At 39.3% G+C, this 23,274-nt stretch overlaps 1 protein-coding gene across 35 annotated transcripts in view; it reads left to right on the plus strand.

Annotated features, from left to right (window-relative positions):
• CLASP1 (cytoplasmic linker associated protein 1) overlaps nt 1-23,274 on the plus strand; it is a 132,460-nt gene that overhangs the window by 93,407 nt on the left and 15,779 nt on the right. For 15 of the 35 annotated variants that reach the window (XM_015868740.2, XM_015868746.2, XM_015868749.2 and 12 more), the window contains 8 exons: nt 928-1,071; nt 7,036-7,131; nt 10,901-11,044; nt 12,043-12,149; nt 16,871-16,987; nt 20,531-20,681; nt 21,423-21,669; nt 22,462-22,655. In XM_015868740.2, the coding sequence (XP_015724226.1) occupies nt 928-1,071; nt 7,036-7,131; nt 10,901-11,044; nt 12,043-12,149; nt 16,871-16,987; nt 20,531-20,681; nt 21,423-21,669; nt 22,462-22,655 (1,200 nt within the window). The remainder of the gene's footprint in view (nt 1-927; nt 1,072-7,035; nt 7,132-10,900; nt 11,045-12,042; nt 12,150-16,870; nt 16,988-20,530; nt 20,682-21,422; nt 21,670-22,461; nt 22,656-23,274) is intronic. The other 20 variants (XM_015868758.2, XM_032445786.1, XM_015868760.2 and 17 more) reach the window with 6 other exon arrangements.

The following is a 23,274-nucleotide window of genomic DNA, read 5'->3' on the forward strand; positions in this document are numbered from 1 at the left end:
ACTACTAAAATGATATCAGCATTATGATTAATTTTTTGTATTAATTTGCATATCTTGTTAAGGAAGAGATGTAGTTTCTGGAATCCCGACTCCTTACCTGCTCAGATTGCTTTTGGTGATATTGAGGTTGTCTGGTATTTTAAATATCTAAAGCTGTAGATAAAGCCATGGTGAGATCTAGAAAAGAGGATTTTTTTTGTTCAGCAGGAGTTGGCTGTCAGTATACTTCTGAAAATCCTACTTCCTAGTTCTCTATATTCATAAAACTAAGTTTCTGAAAAATAAGGCTTTCAGACTCATCACAAATCAGTAAGTGTTGGGCTTTAGGCACACTAAAAAGTATTGAAGTTTAGGTGTTGAAAATTCTTCCTCATCCTGACCTTGATGGGAAGAAGCCTGCCTATGCAGGACAGCAAGGACCAGGGGTCCCTCTGGTCAGCGGTGGGGTTGAAAACTTACCAAGTGCTTGTTGCACAAAACCCATAGAGTCCATGTAGGATTTGAAGATTCAGAGCTTTCTGTTAATGAATCCTTTCAAGAGGGTACTGCTGTGCAGATTGATTTTCAGGAGGCCGCTGTTTCAAGGTTATGGGAACACCACAAACTCTGCAAATCATATGCAACTGCAGCACTTTAAAATGTTCTGTACTGTTGGGAACAGTGTAGTGGAGAACTCATGTGCTCACGCTAATGCACAGGCAGGCATACATATTTCAAGCCTGTTCTGATGGACCAATCCAGACAAAATTTTTCTTGTGTAGGAAGTTGTATTTGGTTTTGGTAACTGGCATGGAGAATGTAGCAGGGAAATGTTCTTTTTCCCCAGTGCAATGCAGGTCTTGTCAATCTGTAGTAATATCTGTTTATTAAAGGATAATTCTGTTTTTGCTAGTTTATAAGATTAATAGATACCTTTTCACTTCTCAGGTGAAAGTTGCTATCCTGAAATACATTGAGTCCTTGGCAAGACAGATGGATCCAACAGACTTTGTGAACTCTAGTGAGACAAGACTTGCTGTGTCTAGAATTATAACTTGGACAACAGAACCAAAGAGCTCAGATGTGAGAAAGGTAATCCAGAATAACGAAGTATTTGCAGTCCTTATTCTTCCAAAAAAGGAAAAACAAAAACAACAAAGAACTCCCTCCTCCCCCCCACAAGTTAACTGATTATAAAGTTAATTAAAAATTCATTAGATTGATTTTTACATACCTTAACTTCCAAGCTGAATTGCCAATTCAGTAGAATCAGCCATGTAACTTTAGCTACTATTGCTGTGTGGAAAGGGAAGAGAGTTTGTAAATATGCTTTTTATTGAGCAGTCTGAAAATATCTGTAGGTTCTTGTTTATTTGCTCACTTTGTAGACTCAAATGACATCTGCACAACTTTTGTCTTACAGTACTGTTAAAAGAAAGTAAACACATCAGTAAGCTGCCAAGGGCTCTCAGCCTTTTTCTTTTAAAAACTGCATGTTTTTCTCAACCTGGAAAAATAATGGCACATTTAGGTCAGGCCTAGATAAAGCAGTTAACTTCTTCCTTTTCTTGCTAGAGATGCAAGTGCCAGGTAAGCTAAAATGGAGTAGATAGTGATACTCATCTCTCCCAAGAGAAAAGTGAAACTTCTTTTTATGTACCTGGCATCTGTAACGCAGTTTAAAATTACCTCCAATTCCCAGCCCAGATATAGGAATAGATTCCAGTAGGAGTTACAAGCTTTGAAATTTGCTTGATATCAGAACTTAAAAACTGTATGAGATTTTTATGCTGCACACACTTAGTACTGATTTAATGCTAGAATAGAACTATTTTATAACTTTGGAAATAAAATCATTTTTGTTGATTATTCAGTTCTGGTGAAATGATCACTGAGTATCAAAGGTGCTGAAGCGGCAATATTATCTCATAGCTCACCCAAGAATTCAGAGGTTTTTGAGTGCAAGCTGTTTGCTTTCTGGTACACTTGACTGTATATCTCATCTGCTTTTATAAAAAACTTTTTGCAGGGTTTACTTGCACTAGTGTGGCTGAAATTTGTTTCAAGGTAGCCCATCTCAGAAAATAGTCATTAAGTCCTCGAATTAAATCTGGAATGTGTATTTCTGTTATGATATTTTTGTATATGAGATTAGAATTAAAAGGGAAGAGACTTCTTTTCTTACAGTTCCAGTAAACCCCAATCAGTTCACTATGGTAGTTGCAGGCAAGAGGGATCTGTAACCTTAACTAGAATTATACTTTGGGAAGTAAATTTCTGCATATTGCTCGGGAAGTAATATTCCACCATTAGGGGTCATCGTTGCTGCATGAAAAATTGAGTTGAGTGAAGAGTGTCTCAGCAGCTGCTGAAGTTTTGGCTGTCAGCTGTGAATCTGTGGGGGTGTGTTCACAGTGCAGTGACTGTTCTTCTGTCTGCCTCAGAGACTTGCAGCATGCTCCATCTGAGCAGGATGTGAGCAAAAACCTTGGAGGCAATAAGAAATGACCAAATCTAAATTCTCTTTATTATACCTGTGTGTGACTTAGATCTGCCTCTGATGCCTGTAGCTTTTTAATTATAGTGCAGCTAAGCCATCTCAGGGTACTAAAAAGGAATGCACAGGTGATCTTTATTACATCATGCAGTTACTGTACTATGATTTTATTAAGAACATAGTGCAAACTACAGGCTGTAGAGGAAACAATGCAGCTAAGGATTTATAAGCGATCATTGGCCATAATCTCTGCTGTGGCTATAGTTAACACACTAATAAATTCATTATGCAGTAACAAACTGGATTATCAAGGACCAACCCAGACAGGTGAAACGTTCCGAAGAACATTTAAAAAAATAAGTCCTCCACTTCTGGAGACTATAACTGGAGCAAAAAGTACCACTTTTGATATCAAGGATAGGGATATTTATTATTAGGGATAGATCATAACTTTTTTTTCCTTGTGGAAGGTATCACTACAGGAAACTTACAAGGTCTGAAGTTCTAAATGCAGAGCAGGCTGTGCAGTTGAAACTCTTGTCAAAATATAACCTTGGAGGCAGCAGTTGAGTTTATGGAGTAGGTGGGACAATTCAGGCTCCAAATGATCGGCTGCTGCAAGAGGTGTGTAACAAATGCAAAAGAAGGCACTTTTTCAATAGAATCTAGCTTTGAGATAATCCTTGCCATTGACTCAACTCTTACAAATGCTTGGGAGCAAAGAGTTGCGTATGTGATGATCATGGAGGTTCCATGCCCGTAGTGTTAAGGCACCAGAGAAAATTAGAACAAAATGTGGCATCTAGTACAAAGTCCTTTTTTAACTGAACAGTACATATTCTATTAATAAACCTTTGCATAGTCTTATGATAACTACTTAAGCATGCTTAATAAGCCAGCTTAACCCGTCTGACTTGAACTCCAGATCATGTTTTATAGCTACTGAAATAATAAAGAAACAAAGTCAAAGGAAATGCTGTGGTGCAGAAGTCAGCTTGTTCTTATATAGAACAATAACCTCTGTTATCACACAAAAAAAGCCATGATGTTCTTTGTGGAAAGCACAGTTGATATTGACTATAAGTCATGATCCCCTCTCAGGGTAGGAACCCTTGTTGACAGTAGCAATGAATGTATGGTCACAATTATTGTCAGGCATTATGTTTAAAACGAGGTGATTTGCAGTGTGCTACAGGTAAATATTTGTTTTGTTTTAAAGATTGTTAATAATTCTGGATGTTTACCTTGCATTAAGTTAAGATTTACTTCCTGCAAGCAGTGGTAGGAGAATGGTAAAAGACATTTGTCCTTTGTGCTGAACAAAAGCTATTTGGTAGAAGCTGATCACAGTGCACTGTGTGGGAAACTGAGATGCAGTTCAAGTGTTGCCCTTCTCTGCGCATTCAGCTGAATCCTGCTTTTTCCCCAAGCAAGGATGCACCACTGGGTATGGCATAGAAAAAACAACTCAAAATGGTGATGCTGGTAGTAATGGATGGTCTGAGGACATTGTCAGTAACCACCACACATTCACTAATGTTGCTGGTGAAGTTATTGTACTCTCTTCATGGAGGTGAAATTCTGAATTGGAGTAAAGTTATTGGACTTTGTGTGGGAAAATACTTTGTTCTTGGAGAAGAGCCGATCTGTTTGAGAATGGAAATTAGATTGAGGCTTCTAATTGGACTCTGGCTGATTAATTGAGAGAAGAAGCTGCAGGTCAACAAATTCTTCATATGCTCAGCCAATGAGGTTAACATATATTTCTTTAATTAGTACTCCTTGATATAATTTCTCAAGAAATACTGGTATTATCACTTTAAGAAGGAAATGATGTCTAAAACATGAAGAAAGTTTTAGATAGTATAGATCATTTAGATGTCGCTGCAATGTCTGCACCAGGACCAGCAATAGATAGGCAAACACTGCTAAGGAAGTGAAATTGGATTCCTTTGTAGCTTGATGTCATGAAGCCTCTAAAGCGTCTGCTGGAGCTGTAATCTTTTAGTGGTGTCAAGCAGTTCTGAGACAGAGATTTGTGTGAAAGCACGCCCAGAGCCTCCCAATGAGCATCATTGGCCCTTAATGTTGGGCAGTAAATACTGCTGGCTGTGGCCTCTTACAGTAGCAGAGGCACAAAGGGTATTTGCAGGAACGCTTTTGAATGGCAAATTATTTCAGTATTCCTCAGTGGGCTGGGCCTTGCCTTGTATGGAGAGCTCTCCAAAATTCTTGCAATATTCTTACAGCATGTAAAGTCTCATTGACTCCCGTGAGTAGCTGATTTACCAGAGAGAATGAGACCTTAAGCTTATGGAGGGACTATGCACATATGCTGAGTTCAGCCTTTTAGTCAAAGGGTGTTCCTAAAGAAGTCAAAATAGATCTCAATGCAAAAAGGAGCTTTGTTCAGGCCTTTTAATAGTTGGTGTTAAGAAAAATAGAGTAATGCATCATAAGTGGCACTTGGTGGACTTCAGTGTTTACTTGACTTAATGCTGTTAGAACAGAAAGGATCTTGGTGTCCTAACTATGTTTCCAAAACAGTAGCCCTCATTTCATTTGTTTTGAATTTGATGCTACAAAGCCATGAGAACCCAAATATTTTTAGTGTACTTAGTGTAAGGCAAATTGTTTTTCCAAGCATCGGTTGCCAGAAAATCATCACGTGCTTTGTTGGAAACATGGTATGAGGGGCAGGTTTCCTTAAAGTGAATCTCTTGGATTTTCACAGCTTCATTAGCATCCTTTGAGCTGGAAGCAGTTTTAATAGGAGTAATTATCTTTTCTCAGTTTGCTTCAAACAATGAGAGCCTGCTTTCTGATAGTAGGAGATAAGAAATTGCTTCATAGAATGTGTATATTCATGCTTTTATTATATGTCTGGGCATAACATGTTTGTGTACATGCCACGTATATAGAAATATATGCACACCTGCGTGGCTGTAAGTGACAGGTCTGTTTGGAAAATCAGGATTTGAAACTTCTTGCAGCTTAAAGGGTGTGTTTTTGTTGCAAACAGAACTTCAGAAACGTTTCTTCCTCCTTAACTTATATGCGGGAATCTCCCCCTTAGAGTTTGGATTTACATAATACCAGACTTACTTTAACAGTTTATCATACCTGTTTCTGCTGTAAATGCCTCACGGAGCAAAGATCATCCAGGGTAGCCTTCAACAGCCTGACTTCTGGGATAGCATCTGGCTCTGCAGAAGTGATGAACAATTTTGTCAAAGCCTTTGCTGTGACCAGGTTACAAAAGAGAACGTAAGGAGTCTTAATGTGTAATCAGAATGTAATGATTCAGTGCTGCGTAGTTTTATCTGGCATCAGTTTGTGGTGTCTTTGACACATGTAATGCAACCATCCAGGACTGGCAAAAACTTTACATGACGTATTGTGTACTGTATAAAACAAAGTGGCGTTGTGGACTTAGTCTATATATGAATTCTATATGTAAATCTGATTAAAAACAATTTCTTCCTTTTCAGGATGCAGATGTAAAGAGCATATTCTAATGTAAATCTTGGGAAAACTGAGTTATGAATTGATGAAAATTGAATTGTATGAATTGATGAAGCCTTTGTGTCGTAGTACCATATCAGTGACGTGGATGTCTATATTCATCTGATTGTAGTCTAAGAAAAGAGAACAAGGAGGAGGTTTGGTTTGGCAGATAGATTGTTTGCTTAGTGCCAGCTAACACTTAACTGTCTGCTGGAAAATACACAGAATAACACTTGTTTAGATCCTGTAAACACTCTCCATGGATGTGAATTAACTCGCTTAGCATCAGCTGCGCTCATCTGAGAATTGAAACATTGTCCTATGCCAGCGTGTGCTAATGCAAGCTGCTTAATGTGTCACTGATGCCTCCCCATCTCTGTGGATCTGCATTGGATCTGCAGTTTAGTATAATTCCAAGGGATGTGAGAGGGTGTTTCTGAGTTCCAGTCTGCCTTAAGTTATTAATGCTTTTGCCTTAGACTGGATGGAGAAATCAATAACGCACGTAGAGTGTGATTATATTTGTCCGAAGTTGGCGTTGGAACTTCTCCAGACCAGTCACCTCATATAAGCCATCTGTAGCTGATGATGGTCTATTAGATGACCAAACTTGAGTCTGGAGCTTGCAAGTTCTCTGTTTTGTCCTCTGTTTCTTCCTCCTGAGAGATGCATCCACAAGGATAGGTGTGTGCAGATGCCAGCTCTGTGTCACCTTGGTGCTATCTCAGTCCAGTGTTTTGCTGGGGCACTGCACCTCAGGTGGTTGTGGAGGTCATCAGGAAGCTGCCAAAAATAAGCCGACCAGGAGCACTGAGGGGTGATACTTATGTTTGAGAGTTGTGGCTGAATTTACGTTTCAGCCAGTGCTGCCATCTGCTGAAAGGAATGCTCCTTTGGTAGTATCAAATATTAGTGGCTTTTGCATCTTCAAATAAGACAAGCCACTGATTAAACTCAATCTGCAAAAAGATAGCGTGTGTACTGTTTAGATGGTTTAATTGAAACCTGTGCCTTCTCGTAATAATACCACCTTTCCTGTTTGTCAAACCCAGACCATGCATAGTTGGGTAGGTGAGGATTTGCCAGCTAGGACAACTACAGCTTCCTCAGGGCCCGGTGAAGGAAACTTGGAAGAAAAATGTAAACAGGTAGACTAAAAGCTGTGTGCACTAATCACACTAATCTTGTTTGCAGTTGCCACTGTCTAGCTGTGAAAGAGGCCTCAACTGGGGGCCTGAAAAAAGTGTGTCTTTGTGTGAAATAATTTTTGGCTTTCTGCTTTCCTGTTAACCCTTGTTTTTGCATCTCAGAAACATAGTTTGGGGTTCTTTCCATTTATGTAGGCCACAATGTAGTGAGCTCATTACCACTGTAGGTTTGAATAACTTGAAAACTGTTTTGAGGTAGTTCAGGCAGGTAGCTGCTCATTCTGCTTGGTTGTTAGCAGACCAGTTGCAGCAGCAATCACCAGGCACTGCTATTAAGCCTAAGTCACTGACTGCATTTTCACTTAACATTTCTCCAGTTAGCCCAATCTTTTTGCTTAATGAGCCCAAACTGCTTCAAAGAGTCTTTAATGTTTCAACTGTATTGCAGAGGTTGCTAGATTCTGATACACAAATCCAAAAACTAACCCCACAAAGGTGCTACAGCACTTGTGTCCATTGAGCAGCTGGCGGTGAGACAGCAAGGCTTCTGCTTGGCAGTAGTATGAAATCTGGGGAGCATTTGCCAGCTGGTGGAACCTGATGCCCTGCTGCATTGTTCTAAGGAAAATAACAAAGTTACATAAGTAGCCCTTTGCAAATGATTCAGCAGCCTGACATGGAGCCAGACTCCCTCACTAGCATAGGCAAGCTCTGAATTGATTGGGGTTTCTCTAGCTCAAGCTAGCAGAGAGCTGCCTCATTAAGTAAGGTTAGGTCATCTATAGAGTCTACGTTATCTGTCACTGATAGGAGATGGCTTAGCATTCTACACCAATGGTATGGGTATACAAAGGCAGAGGAAAATTCTGATACTGTTCTGTTTATATATCATCAAGCACATGTGCTGCATGGAGGATGTTATGTGCAGAAATAAGGGTTTTGTTATTGCCTGCTTTTATCCTACCTCTTCAGTAATGTAAGGAAACAAGCACTGAGATTCTTGGAAATAACCAGTGGTTATGAAAGCATTCTATAGCCTGTCACAGGCTGAAAATTCACAGATTTTAAAGCTCAAAAGCTTTAGTTAGGGCTAAAAAATAAAAAATCCTTTGACTAAGTATATGCTAGATGAGGACTGCTTAAATGCAACACAGCCAAGTTTAACACACATAACTCCAGTGCTGCTTTTGAGAGCTTTACTGGAGCATCTCTCAGGCTGTAAGTAGTACTTGGCTTTTTTTCCAGAAATGTAGACTATAGGTCTGCTTTCTTTTGGGCCACATAAGAGTACCAGCATTGTGAGCTGCTGCTCAATCCTCCATTCAAAGCCCAGTGACCTACTTGCAGGCAATAACAAAGCTGCTGAAGAGCACAGTGTACACAAAATACTGGCAGACGAGCAAACATTACTAAAAACAAACTGTAGTTTGTGCAAAGAGGGAGTGTGGATAGAGTTCTGCTTTGGTTAAAGCCAGCATAAAAAACTAAAACGAAACTGAAGTGATTGCAGGGAGCCAGTGCTTCTTCCAGATTCTCCTGCAGTACAGCGCCTGATGGAGCTTTGGTGAAGGTTTTGCTCAGAGATGAGATGCGGTTATATCTCTGGCATACATCAAGGAAGATAACTTCAGAAATACCATGTGTTGGAGCGCACATACTTTTGTGCCTTTTTTGCTGTTTTTACACAGGAGTATTCCAAGGATGAGCTTTTTTTAACCCACCGGTGAGAGATGTGTGGAACCAAAGGTATCTTAAATCCTTTCCTGCCTCACTGTACCTTGGGCAGCACCCGACTGCTAGAATATCTGCAGATATTCTAGTTTTTGAGCATTCTTTAAACCTGGGAACCTTCTTGATCAGTTTTCCTGTTTTTTTGATCCTTGTGAACATGAGATCTGCTTGTTCTGACACAGAAGATCTGCATGTCCATTTCCTAACAGTCCAGGATGTGCATGGCATTCACAAGTGGGAATGTACTTTGGCATGACTTGTCACTTTGCATTCGGTTCAACATGCTGATCTGAGATCTTGTTTGCAGTAATATTTTCATTACAGAAAATACTGTGTTGGTGAAAACTTGCTGAATCGAAACTTGACAGAAATACAGATGCCTGTTGGATACCGTGCAAACTTCATGACAGAGTTGCCCATAACTCAGGCCAAAGGACAGTTGAGTTTGGAGCTGAGAAAGCCGTGGGGAAAAATTGTCTCCCCACTTCTTATCCTTAGAATTAAGTGTGAAGTGAATAATGACATGCTGTGTTTCTGTTCAAGTCAGTGGGATTTTGGTAGAATGCAGCATGATCTGTATGAAAGGAAGAGTCTGGGGACCTGTTCATTGCAGGCCATGGAAAGAAAGCCCTTTGGGTGTTGTGTACCTCAGTTTCTTTGTTAGCTATATGAAAAGGATATTTCTTACTAAGCTTTGAAATCTAGAGGTGTAAAATGTTTTTTTATAAGCAAAGCTGTGTTACTGCAAATTGACCAGATGAGTAGATGGATCAGTGTCGCTCAAACTGCAATTTGCATACTGAAACAATGAGGTACTTTGATGCTTCTCCACTCTGAAAGGGTTTCTGTGTACCCAAGTTCATCATCTGATAATGGATTCAACTTCACAGGGAAGTGCAGATACACTTAATTATCACAACTTTATGGATGCGTTATTTACTAAAAGCTCCTTCTGCTTTTAGTTGATGAGAACAATGAATGTACAGTTATCACCACAATAGTGAATTATATTTTTGCTCTCTTTAAAGTTGCTTTTGATTCCTGGGAAGTCTTGGAAAATTCTCAAAAGGGTGAGACATAAGTGTCTGCTCTTCCTAAGCATGCATGCTGGTCCAAAATAAAAACACAGGTAGCTTCCTTTCTTTGTTAGCCTAAGCCACTGCTTTAGTATCTAGATTAGTGTTCTGGAGATTGCGATGTAGCCACTGACACCAGGAGATGATGATGGTGCAAATAATCAGAGGTCCTTTACTGTTGCTTTATTTTGACTGATCTTAGAATGAGCTTTTATGTTGTATCTTCTCAATATAGTGTGCATTTACTAATGGAGTTAGCGGAGAACCTGTTCTGGCAGCCAGACTTCCAGGTAGATAGGTTAAAATGCTTCCCAGTGAAACTGCCAGTTGTTTTGTTTTACTTAGTAAATGCAGGGAATCTGGTTGGCTTTAACCTGCCCAAGGATTAGGGAAAGATTCTTCTCGCCATCCTGGTAGGTCTTCCAATAGAGCCTGAAACTTGAGCTGCTGAAACAGCCACAGTGGGTGAAGCAGGGAGAGGTGAGAAAGCAGGAGCAGGGATTGTCTGATGAAACAGATTTACTGGATCCTTAAGGAGGAGGAGAGGTTGGGTGGGAAAGGAACCAGTTTCTTTTTCACTAGAAGAAGTAAGTACTGGAATGACAAATCGCAGTCCTAAATTTTTAGTTTTCTGAACTCTTGGTTTTTGGTTCTTGAAATTTTTTTGCAGTAACTTTTCAATGGAAGTAAGTATGTGCTGGATGGGAGAATGGTTAGATTTTCTCACTAGCTGTGAGGTAGCACACCTGAGTAAAAATGACATAAATGCAAAGGTGTATTGTAAGCTTGAAGCTAAGAAGGCGTAACTAACAGTTAGTAATTCCTTGTGCCATGTGACAAGGTACGTATCAGAAGCTGAATATGGGAATCTTCTGAAGTGAAGTTGTATAATTTGCTCTAAGAATTGTTAGCAACAAATGGCCTGCTTGAAATAGAAACTAACATTATTTTCTTCTTTTCAGGCAGCACAAATAGTCCTGATTTCTCTCTTTGAACTGAACACACCTGAGTTTACCATGTTACTTGGTGCCTTGCCAAAAACATTCCAGGATGGTGCTACCAAGCTCCTGCACAACCACCTCAAGAACTCCAGTAACACCAGTGTGGTGAGAGGCCCATGTTCTTGCAAACAGCAAAGCCTGAAAGACAGCAGCTCGTTGAAAAGCTCTTGCAGATGTCCAGATAGCATGCACTATCTGTAGCTGTTGTCTTGATATATTAGCAGGGGCTTCTGTTTGATGTTACTTTAATGAGTCTGTTAAAACAAATAGTTCAGTTATTTTTAATGTAGTGCTTGCATATATAATATGAGAGAATGTTAATGGGGAGCTAGTTTGCTTCCAAACATTCTTTTCCCCTCAGCAGTGAGGAGGTTTTAGGGTGTGGGTTTTTTGCCTTTTTTTTTTTTGTTTGTGTACATGGAAATCTTGTGAAGTTTGCTGGAATTTGAACCCTCTCATCTTTGCCCTTCCATAGGGACAATAGACCTTTGTGTAAATTGCAGCATTAGGCTTCCAAGAGGAAGGACTGGATTCTCTAGTCCCTTCCACCTCATTTATCTTCCTCTTCTGTGGAGTGAGTCAGATTTGGGAACAATTTCTACTCATTTTCCTGTGGTGTAAATGATTATGCTGGCCAGTGGAAAAATAAGTTTGATTGCTTATGATCATAACAAGCACAATCAGAATGCTTTAGACAGTGCGTAAAATAGCTGCATAATTAAGTTGCTAAATTGACAGAGTAATGGCCTACATGTTCCGAAGCTGAAAAATAATGTCTGAGAAACTGGGTAGTTTGGTGAATTGGTAAACCATTTTCTTGGCAGTATTTGCAGGCCATACATGCTGCAAAGTTAAAACTGTGGGTTCTGTGAACAGTAGAGAGGTACATATGTGCTTCTTCATCCTCTGAGCACAGTGTCGTCAAGAATATATTACTGACTATGTGAGTCATGGCTGCAGATTTTTGGATCAAGAGCAAGAGCAAAAACTGCACCAAGCTCGTCTAGCACAAAGGCAGTATTTGGACCTGTTGGTGCTGTTGTGTACTGCTGTCCTTGTGTTGCAACATGTTGCTAATCCATGTTTTCCTGTTTCTTTGCCAGGGTTCCCCCAGCAATACTCTTGGTAGGGCTCCCTCTCGGCACTCCAGCAGCAGAACCAGCCCCTTGACTTCACCTACCAACTGTTCCCATGGTGGGCTGTCTCCAAGGTAATGTGGCAGGCAGGTTAATTAAACCACTCAAAAATTTTTAGAGGATTTCGACACTGAGCATGCGTAATGCAAAATGTGACTCACTTTGAAAACAAATGAGAGATCAGAAGTTTACAGTAAACTGTTCCAAAGGAGTAGGCTTCAAACATGATAGTACATGGTTGGTGATTGACTTCAGTGTTTGAGTCCTCACGCTGATCTGTGTAACCTCAATGTCTGTTCTCATATTAATTCTTTCATGACCAGGCCTTCTCCAGAATCACATTTGTGGATTTAATAAAGGTAATATTACATGGCAGCATTAGTGATGAGGTGTTGTGTAGGTTGCAAATATCAGAAGGTACATAAGTCTTTCAAGTCAAGGGTTTCAGTTGTCTGCTTTCTGGGTGTGCCCTTATGATCAGTAATTAATCTGACTAGTGCAGTGCTTGTGCTGCAGAGCGAAGTGCTGAACTTCCCCTGATCCTCTTTTATGCTTTGTGGGGATGCAGAATACAGACTGTGACAGCATTTCAGTGCTGAACACCTCACAGATCGCCTCCCACCTTGGCCACAAGCAGAATAGCATTCTGATCCTTTGGGCAGTGTGTCTGTTGCAATCAGGTGTCTTACTGAAGCTGCAGGTACTACCCTAGAATATATTAGTCCTCTCCAAAACCTTTTATTCTGTAAACATAAACTCCTGCATACTAAGAATATAATTTATTTTTTTTTGGACCAGAAAAGCTTAGAGGTGATACGGATTTAAACAGTGTGCTCTGGGACCTTAGAAATATGGAGGTATTAGGTTGTTACCTGGTCGTGATTTGATGATTCATGCTGGGAAAGTTTAAATGCCCTGCCTTATTATGAGAAGTCACTTTGCTGTGGCTGAAGCAGAAACAGAAGGAAACATACTAGGCAAGGATGATAATTCATAGTCCAGTTTAGTAATTTACACTGAAATCTGTTAATCGGCCCTGTCATGACTTGCTAAACATTATCCGTAGGGGATGCTTAGCATTTGACTTCCCCTGTGTCAGAAAAACACAGGTTGTTTGCTTTTAATGAAGTAGTTAGACTATTCCAGCAGCATATGAGGGAGGGCATAGAGTATCCTGAGGAAATACTGTATATCTGAATACATCTTTGTAATCCTAAATCTGATGTAATTTAAAACCAGACTGAAAGTTTACAAGTCAAGGTCAAGTTGCCTATTATGAGGCTTTTCAACAATGGTTTCATTAAGAAATTAAGTGATAGGGTTTCAGGGGAATGGTTCCAGCAATGTTGCTTCCTTTTCTACTAGCTTGAGTATTGTTGCTCTCCTGATTGATATTTGTCACTGAAATTACAAACAGATTATATCTCCTGATGGTTATATTGAAACTTTGCCAGCCACGTTTTCATGTGGCTTTTTTTTTTTTGTAAATTCATGATCTTTTGCCATGCTTTTTGGGTTTTGCCACTGTGACGCGACTTGTTTTTGCCTCTTCGCTCACTGCTATTCTGTTTGTCTTTACATTTTTATTACATCTTGATGGCAGGTTATATGTATCAAAGTGCAGACTAAAGCTTTCATCATCCACTCAATTTAGCATAGCTCTTTCAAAGCTTTTGGGGGTTAGCAAGTGGAGAGTTTATTACATGGAATATGTTCTGAAGGAATTATTAGAGAGGATGTTTAATTCTAGAACGTTCTGCCATTAAGTTGTGAAGACCAAAATTGTTACTGGTAAACTGATCCAGGGGTGTCCTTTCAAAATGAGTAATTCCTTTGATTTTCTGTGGAGTCCTTGAAGTTGTTGACCCCAAAGTTTAGGTGTCTTTTCAATTAGTGTGTCCTGCTTCATTGCTGGATTTAGTTAAGACTACATAATAATTCACTGTAGGTCAAAGTGGAAGCCATTTAAACTAATCAGGGAGAGCTTCCACCTTTTTTGTAACCTGTGGGCAATAGCAATAGCAGATTTCTACCACTTGTAGAAAAGGTGGTGGACAAGCATTACAAATCAGTGGCTGTAGTTTATGACATTCTGCTGGATTGCATCACCCTGAATGTGTCTTCTGCAGCATGCTTTTTGAGGTCATGACAAGGGGGAACGTGGTTCTGTTTTTGGAGACTGTGTGGTTCTTTAAGGAAAAAAAGGCCTTGGAAGATGTGCTATCAGATGTTGTGAGTAGGGTACACTGCAGTATACCAACATGATGTCTGTATAGATGTTTCTGTCATCTTCCCATTATAAGCACTTGTGGTTTGCAATTCAGCTTATGGTGTAAAGTGTGACTTCTCAGTCTATAAACTTGAAGAACTAGCAGACTCAAGTCATTCTAGTAGCAATGTAAAAGGATGAAAGTTATCGCTATTTCTCTGTATAGCCCTTCTTTGAACCAGGTTTTGGTCATACCTTCTATGGGACCCATTCCCAAAGTGCTGTAACAAGGATGTTTGTGTGGTGTGCTGTTGCCTGCTGATATTGCCCTGTTTGTGCCTCTGCCTTGTATATGCAACTTGAGTGCAGTCCAGTTGAAAGATTATCTTCAGTTCTTAGTGCCATCATTGACTTGAAGGTTTTACTTTCCTTTGAACTTTCTCTTGATATGCAGATTGGAAGAGTCATATTTAGATCCATGTGTATTTTGGCGGCTTGGATATCTAATCTTCCACACAGATGGGATAACTTGGATGGTATAGAAATATATATTTAAAAAAGCTAGTGAGTATAGCTGCTGTCCCATATTATTAATGGTTTGTGGACCATGTTGTCAATTATTGTAAATTGACACAGCTTTATATTGATACTGTCTACAGTAAGTATGTGTGTTACTGCCCTTAGGTCATGTTGCTTCTCCCTTATTACTACTATTAGAATTGAATTCCCAGTAACTTATGTATGTATCTTCATGTGTTTGAACAATCTGGGTAGATTTTGGATGTTTGTTTTGGACTTCTTTGATGCCAACAGCTAACTTGCTGATCTAGATGATAACAGCTGCTCAAGTAGTCCTGGTTGTTAGTGTCTTCAGGAGGTTAACATGGGGCTTTGGACAGAGCCCTTCCTTACGCTTTCATTTGCTCCATCCTGTTCTGTTTCATAATCACTAGAACATATCCACTGCATCTGTGAGTTGGTCCTGCATTTGTACCTACTTCTGTTGTCCAGATTGTTTTTGGGAGGGAACTTATAGAGCAAGAGTGATCTTTCTGAGGAAGAAAAGCAAGGAAGACACTCAGGAAAACTGAAAGTGATGGGGGGGGAAAAAAGCCAAACATTTCTGAGTAAAAGTAATGAATATGTTTCCTGGGCGATGTACAGGTGGATGGTTTGTGTTTGTGTTGGATGGAGAAAATCACAGATTTAGTAAGTGATACAGTATGACAAAAGTAAAAATACTAAACTAAGAATTCCTCCAGTGTGTGAATGCTATTTTGATTAAAAACCACCATTTGTGAGCAAAGATGTCACACACAGGTTGTGAATTTTTCACTTACAATCCATTAGGAATATTTGAAGGACTTAAATGGAGAGGTTTGTCTTTATTTATTAGCAGCCTGGAAACTTGTGCATAGTTGGGGGGAAAAAAAACACACAACAAAACACCTCAACAAACTGATAGCTTTATTTGGCCTTGAAAGCTTTATATGCTTGCTTTTTTACTCAAAATAGAAAATAACATAATATAGAATTCATTAAAGTTTATTTTAAGTTGAGCAATGCAGGATGTGGAAAAAGAATTAAAATAAACCACCCACCTCATACAAAAAAGACAAGCCTGCATTATTGTGTTGCCCATTTGCAGGTAGGCATGACCTTGAGCGGTGAGGTTTCTTATCAGCATTCTGAATGCCTGGTGCATCTTTGTGGTTGAATGTAGTAGCTGTGTTTCTGGTTGCTGATTAACATGTGAATTTGACGTCACACTTCAGATGCGTTTTCAGCTGGCCTTGCTGCTGTTTGTGCTGAAGCGGCTCTTGCAGTATCTTTCACTTGCGTATACTCGTGTGACTTTCTGAGACAAGTATGTTTAATTTTAATGGAAACAAACTGACATGCTGAATATTCCACAAGCTGAAACATTCATATTGTTTCGAAGATGATTTTGATAATTCCTGTGACACAAAAGGGAACAAGGCAAAAGTAAAAAAACAAAACGCATTCAGACAAATTTGACCAAAGGTACAGTGCCAGATGGTAACCAAGTGGCCCCTATGGAGGTTTCAAGGGGAATATGAACTGAGTTGTAAGGCTGGGTTTCATTCAGTCTTTCCGGGTTGTCTGCAGAGACAAACAAGCCCCTGGTTTACCCGACTCATCTGTGCTCTAGTCTGATTTGCGTTTATTTCATGAAGTTCAGTTCCAGCTCTCCTGTCTTCCAGGAAATCCTGTTGCTTGCAATTACCTGCATAGAATTTGGATACAGATGTTTGGTCAGGGATTGTTCACTTGAAGCATTTTAAGTGTTGTTTATAGAGACTACGTCTATTTATGCAATTTAAGTGAGACTATTTTCGTGTGAGCCATATCTTTAAGGTAGGAAAAAAAAAGTGAAAATGAATGATAAAGGCCAAAGCAATGACTCAAGGGGGTCAGTGGAGTATTCTTGTTTAATTTCGTTTCTATTAATTTTTTTTCTCTCTTCAAGGCAGCATGACAGCACTAAGCCACTCAGATTATAGTTTCTTTTTTTTCTCCCTCTCCTTTCTCTGTTTTTCTCTTTCGTTTCTCTGGTCACTGCAGTCGGTTCTGGGGTTGGAGTGCAGATGGGCTGTCGAAGCACCCCCCTCCCCTTTCTCAGCCTAACTCCATCCCCACCGCTCCTTCCCACAAGACTTTCAGACGCTCTTATTCTCCCAGGTAACAAGCTACCTGTTAAACCAACTTGTCTGAGATGTCACAGTACTATTTACCTTTCATACTTTATAATTTGTTCAAGCATAGGAAATGATTTCCAAAGGCTTCAATTGAAAAAGAAATTGGGATGATGTTAGTTCTCAGACTGGGGAGATGAATCAGCTACTTGCTCTCCTTGTGGGGGAGATGTGGCACGCCAGTGGAAAAACAGAGTGAATTCTTCCAAATTATTTCTCCCTGCTGGGTTTCCTGAATGCAGAACACAATTGTTGAGCACTTTCTGTATGCACTTGTTGTGATAGTGATTTCACATTTGCAGTAGTATCTGGTGGCCAGCGAGGGTGATGTGTATGTGATTCACCAGCTGTTTGCATGATGATTGTGGAACATCTTGGAACTGTGTAGCATTGAAATTAATTGTATTGTGTCCTTCCCACAAGGTTTAAGAAGTTGACAGTTAATTGTGATCACTATTCCTCCTCTTGTATGCTCACATTTTGTTCCTGTCTGTTTGTAGATATTTAACCTGTGTACAAGACTAAAACTTCATTCTTGTCTTCAAAAACCAAATTTAATCCGCCATATCTCTGTTAGATTACTTGTATTATTCTGAAGCTTATAACCTGTCAGCAGGCATTCTGTGGATGTGATTTCTTTGGACTTTAATGTGAGTCTCACTTGAGGAAGGGCTGTATTATCACCTTCCCTCAAAGGAAGAAGTTCCTATCTGAAAGCTGTTGAAGCAAAACCAAACAAATGGTTCTTGGAAAGCTGAAAAACTGGGAGAGTGTGACAACTGCAAAAGAAAATAGAATCACTCATTCTGTATCCTTGTGAATAGAAGAAGATGTAAAACATGAAATCAGTATTCAGTTTCTGTTCTAAGACCATCTGAGAAATCTGCGAAAGAGGTTGATGTTTATTTGGATGGGGCCAAGGAGTCGGGGGGGGCTTACACTAGTTGAGAACAAATGTTTCCTCCTTTCATTAGTCAGCCCAGAGCCTGAAAGTGCAAGAAACCCCAACTGTGTACTGCTTGAGGATGCTCAACTGTTAGTTACTTACGCATAGATCGGATTGGAAAATGAATAAAAGGTCATGAAAGTAAAATCTTTTATGTCAGACTGCAAAACAGCCAAATTTTATTTTTATAAGCTTGTGAAGGGCTGTATTGTTTTAGTTTATTTTATGGAAAATAATGCTGTGACATCCCTAAACACTGCTCATCTCTACTCACTTCTATTTCATCCTGTGACTTTCCTTTAGTTTTCTTGACTGGTTGCTTTTTTTTTTGTGCTGTTTTTTCCCCTTCAAAGATGGGTTTAGCTTCATTTCATTTTGTTTTCTCCATTGCATTGTATGTGAATTATTCCAGCACACATACTGTTGGTAGATATGATATGTGTGTTTACATGTAAAGTTTTGTCACAACCATAATGTGATTTCTTGCACAAGCTTACTCTTGACATATGAAATCACTGGATTCTCTAGATTTTAGTAAGAGGTGGTTTTATGTTTTGAAAAACACATCAGATTTTAGTGGCTCTTTGTTCATAAATAGCTGTAGTCATTTTGCACTGCAGGAGATGTACATTGATCTGTTCTCTGGAGCAGCACTGGGCAAAATTCATTCCTGAGGAAAGGAATAGAGATTTTGGCAGATTTAGTGTCAGTGTACCTGGGATTGTTTCTTGATTTATTTTTTTTCTTAATTTTCTTTCTCCATGGATTTCATTGTGTGACCTTTGGTAAGTCATTTCATCTCTTGGTGTGGGTACGCAGTTACACTCAATATATGTTTTCTAGAATGACTCTTCCATTGATCACTCGAAGAAGCTTATAAGATCTATGGATTAATCGTGCTTGAACACAAGACTAATATTTTCAAGATGGTAGGAAGCAAAGGTTGTCTTCTCCGTTACTGACACTTACAAAGAATTTAGAAACTGCATTTACTTTTCTGGGCTGTCAGGAAAGCAGTGATGTAATTCATTTCTCTGGAAGATCCTAAATACTCTGACTTGTGTAGGTTATGCCCAGCATCGTTTCCTGGTTTAGATCTGTTGTTTCAGTGGTGACTTCTTAGCCAGGCCTGGCTGGCTGGACACCATCTGAATTCAGAGAGCTATGCTTCATTTTCTTTGCCAGAATGCATTGTGCTGGTGCTTGTGTGCCTGCAGGGTGACAGCGTTGCTTGGAGCCAGGGATTATGGCTATTTTCAGTGTGTTAATCCCCAAAGATTTGGACAACACAAATTTTATCCTTTGTGTGAAGTTCTCAAGTTTCTCTCAGAGGAAAAAGTGGTAGTTCTAGATAGTGAACATCCTACTTCTAACTCTACTGAAAATAATGACTGTGTACCGGGGATTCAAAAGAGATTTTCTATTTTTATTCTATTTTTTTCCTACCACCTCACAAGCAATCATTCTTTTGTGGGAAAGCAACACAATTCTTTGTCCAGCCGTCTTCCTCCAAGGCCATCCTGTCATCTCTCCCAAACTCTTAAGACATAGAAGTTGATACCTAAAAGGAGCTGCTTCTTGTCATTTATTGACTAACAACTTGATGTAAAGGTCTTAAATTCTTTTTTTTTTCTTTTTTTTCCCTTCTGGCTCTGCTCAGATCTGAGGCTCCCACAGAGAAATTTCTCTCTGTTACTGGCTCTCTTCTTTATATCTGTCTTGGAAAACTGTTTGTTATGCAGACTCAGCTTCTCTCTGGGTAGCACAGAGTCTTGCCAATATTGTCTTTTAATTTCCTTGAAGCGTGTAGGACCTTCTTGTCCCAGCCGCATCTTTTTTTCTTTTTCTTCCCCTCTATCATCTGCCCTTGCCTGCTGGTCATTTTTTTTTCATGGTACTTAATTTTGGATAACTCTTTGGCTTTGTACTTCTGAAGACTTTCTGAGAAACAGACTGACTGCAGGAAAGCACTCGATTTGAGTGAGAGAATTCTCAATTAAGGCTCGTTACTGAAATGCATCTTTTTTTCCAAGGCTTCTTGCAAGTGGTTTTGTTTTTACTACTCTATAAATGATAACTGAAATATGATAGACTAAGCTTTATGTCAAGATACATTTTCATTTCTTTTTAAATCTATTGCATTTCAATTCATTGACAGAATATATTTTATATGTTATGAAGCTTAAATTTTGTTGATTTCATATTCACTAGCCGTCAGAACCCTTTGAGTTCTCATAGTGATTATTTTTCTTTTGTATGAACTCCATTGCCTTTGTGGGAACAGGGTTTTTTTGTTGTTAGAAGCCACCACTTTCACTGCTTTGGAATGTTATCAACAGTGGACCTGGTTTCTCCTCAATTGCAGCAATATAGTACCACTTCCTTCAGTTGAGCTCCTCTCAGACTGGGATAAATCTAGGAGACTCAGACCTGAAGTCTACTTTGAATTCCATTCATGTTTTGTTAAAAGTCTCTGTTAGAAATGATACGCCAAGTCATCTGTTTCCAACTTGACATATATTTGTTAAGTCAAAAGTTGATTCCAATTTAGTGTGTAACATTTCATATACATTTCGTCTTTAGTATGCTGGATTATGACACGGAGAACCTAAATTCTGAAGATATTTACAGTTCCCTTCGTGGAGTCACTGAAGCTATTGAAAAGTTTAGTTTCCGTAGTCAAGAGGACCTGAATGAACCAATCAAGCGTGATGGGAAGAAAGACTGTGACATGGTAAGCGTTCAATTTGATTAGTATTTGGAGATATGTAAAATTCTTATGGTTTTCAAGCCTGGCTTTTGGATTGTTAAATAGTGCACAAAACTCAGTTGCTCTCGGTAACTGGATTTTTCCTGTGTTTTATTCTCAATTGTTTCTAACACTTCACTCTTTGAACCTCTCGCTACAAGAAAGACACTGAGGCCCTGGAGGTTGTTGTAACATGATGGTTGGCCGCTTCTCAAAGGTAACTGTGATGAGAGAGAATGGCCTCAAGATGCATCAGGGAGGTTCAGGTTGGATGTTAGGAAATGCCTCTTCTCCAAGAGTGGAAGTGTTCAAGAAACATTTAGATGTGATACTCATCAATGTGGTTTAGTGGGCAATATTGGTGGTAGTTGGACTAAATGATTCTAGAGGTCTTTTCTATTCTTAATGATTCTATGATTATATAAATGTTGGGGTACCTTTCTTTGGCTTATTAGCAGATTGGTCCTGCTCTTTGTTTGATTTTTCTTAGCCTGTGCAGTTTTAGAAATATTTCTGTTTAGAAGTGTTAGCATAGCTTTTTGTCCTATGATCATGAGATATTTTTTTATCTATATTAGGGAAAGAGGTGGTAGTTTAAGTATTATGTGTATATAAGAGACTCTACACAAAATTAATGGCTGTGATTCTGTCGGTGAGCAAACTCAAATTCTGTGGGAGTTGTAGCCTTTTAGTAGTCTTATGCCTTTTCCTGTGCTTGATCTCCAGGTGTCTCGAGATGGTGGCCTTGCAGTACCTACCAGCGATGTCCGAGGAGGTAGTGATACTGTAGAAGGAGGAAGAATGGCTCTAGATAACAAAACCTCCCTACTTAACACTCAGCCACCCCGCGCCTTTTCAGGCCCACGTGCTCGGGAGTATAATCCCTATCCTTACTCCGACACAATTAACACTTACGACAAGACTGCCCTCAAGGAAGCAGTTTTTGATGATGACATGGATCAACTTCGTGATGGTTTGTATTAGCATATCTTTTAAAACTGTTGGCAGCTTCTTCTGTTCCTAATATATTTATATATGTGCAGTACAGACACATGTCTGTCCACGTATATGTTGTGTATTACTTTGCAAGCGAGTCAAGGCTTGCCATGAAATATTCCCTGTTCTGATGTGTGACAGCAGAACTTGATTTATGGATATGGAGAAAACACTAAACTGTGATTTTTTTATTATTATTATTATTATTTTTGTTATTGTTCTCTCTTACTTTCTCACTTGGAGTTTTTCTCAAACTAGTCACTTATCGTCTAAATAAAGCATATATTCAGGGGACGTTGGTTTGGGGGCCTTCTACTCTTATACTCAAATGACTCATTGGCTTGTTATTGAGCGTTTCACTTCATTTAAATGATGCTACACCCCTTAGCTTTATTCCTTTGCATTATATTGATGACTCATTGTACTTTGATCTAAAGGTTGCGCATGTGATTGCTGGTTTTGGGTGTGTGGGACAAACTGGCAATTCTCCTCTTGTAGAAGTAATTATTGGGATTGGATGAAATCCAATTGTTATCTCTTCTTGATTTGTTAGAAGCCTTGTACAGATTCATGAGCAGTGTTAGAACTCAGGTGAAATTAGGGCTATTCATGTCCTCTTCCCCTCTTGACAGAGTCCACTTGGGATTTAATACCTTTTTGGGGGTGGTCTATTTTTTCCATGCACTTTGTTTTATGGAAGGTTTGTGATATGGGCATCTTTGACCTCTTTCCCCCATTTCCCCAAGTGACTTGCTTCCATTTGTCCTAGAAGTACCCATTGACCATTCAGATTTGGTGGCTGATCTTCTGAAAGAGCTCTCTAATCACAACGAGCGGGTGGAGGAGCGGAAAGGAGCCCTCCTGGAACTGCTGAAGATCACAAGGGAGGATAATCTCGGAGTTTGGGAGGAACATTTCAAAACCATTCTGCTCTTGCTCCTGGAAACGCTTGGAGACAAAGATGTGAGATGTAGATTTTTCTTAACTGTCCAGTAGAACTGCTTTATTTGGGGTGATAGGTCTGCAAATCAATTCAACTGACATTTGTTACATTTGTATGGCATCTCATCAGTGATGCTGCACTTCTTGTTTTCTGTTAAGGTTATTGACTGCTTGCATTATTAGTGTACTTGATGACAAATTTCAAGGTTCTCCGTAGTGTCTGTTCTCCCCTCCCTTCACACTCCTTGTGTGTTTAGTAACAAGCAACTAGGAAATTGAACTAGAATCAGAAATAATTTTCGAAGGCAGTGTATATGGCTGATGTTTTCTCACAATCATTTTTCTTAGTATCAACATGAGTTTTGATAGTCTTACATGTTTAATCACAGCATCATCACATATGTATGAAGATCTGGTGACTTGAAGTACAAGTCTGCTAATCTGTGAGTTTTGCAGATGAAAAGTAAAGGGCATAATTTGTAGGCTGAGTATAGAATTAAGTATTCCTCTGCTGAAATAATAGTTCTATTTGGAATGGCTACTAGCCAAAAACTTAATGTAACAGTTGTGTAAGTAAAGCAGGTGTTATAAATCCCTTCTCCTAAGGATCTTTTAATATACAAAGGATTAACACATAGGT

The sequence above is a fragment of the Coturnix japonica genome, chromosome 7, assembly GCF_001577835.2.
Source record: "Coturnix japonica isolate 7356 chromosome 7, Coturnix japonica 2.1, whole genome shotgun sequence".
NCBI classification, from domain to species: Eukaryota; Metazoa; Chordata; class Aves; order Galliformes; family Phasianidae; genus Coturnix; species Coturnix japonica.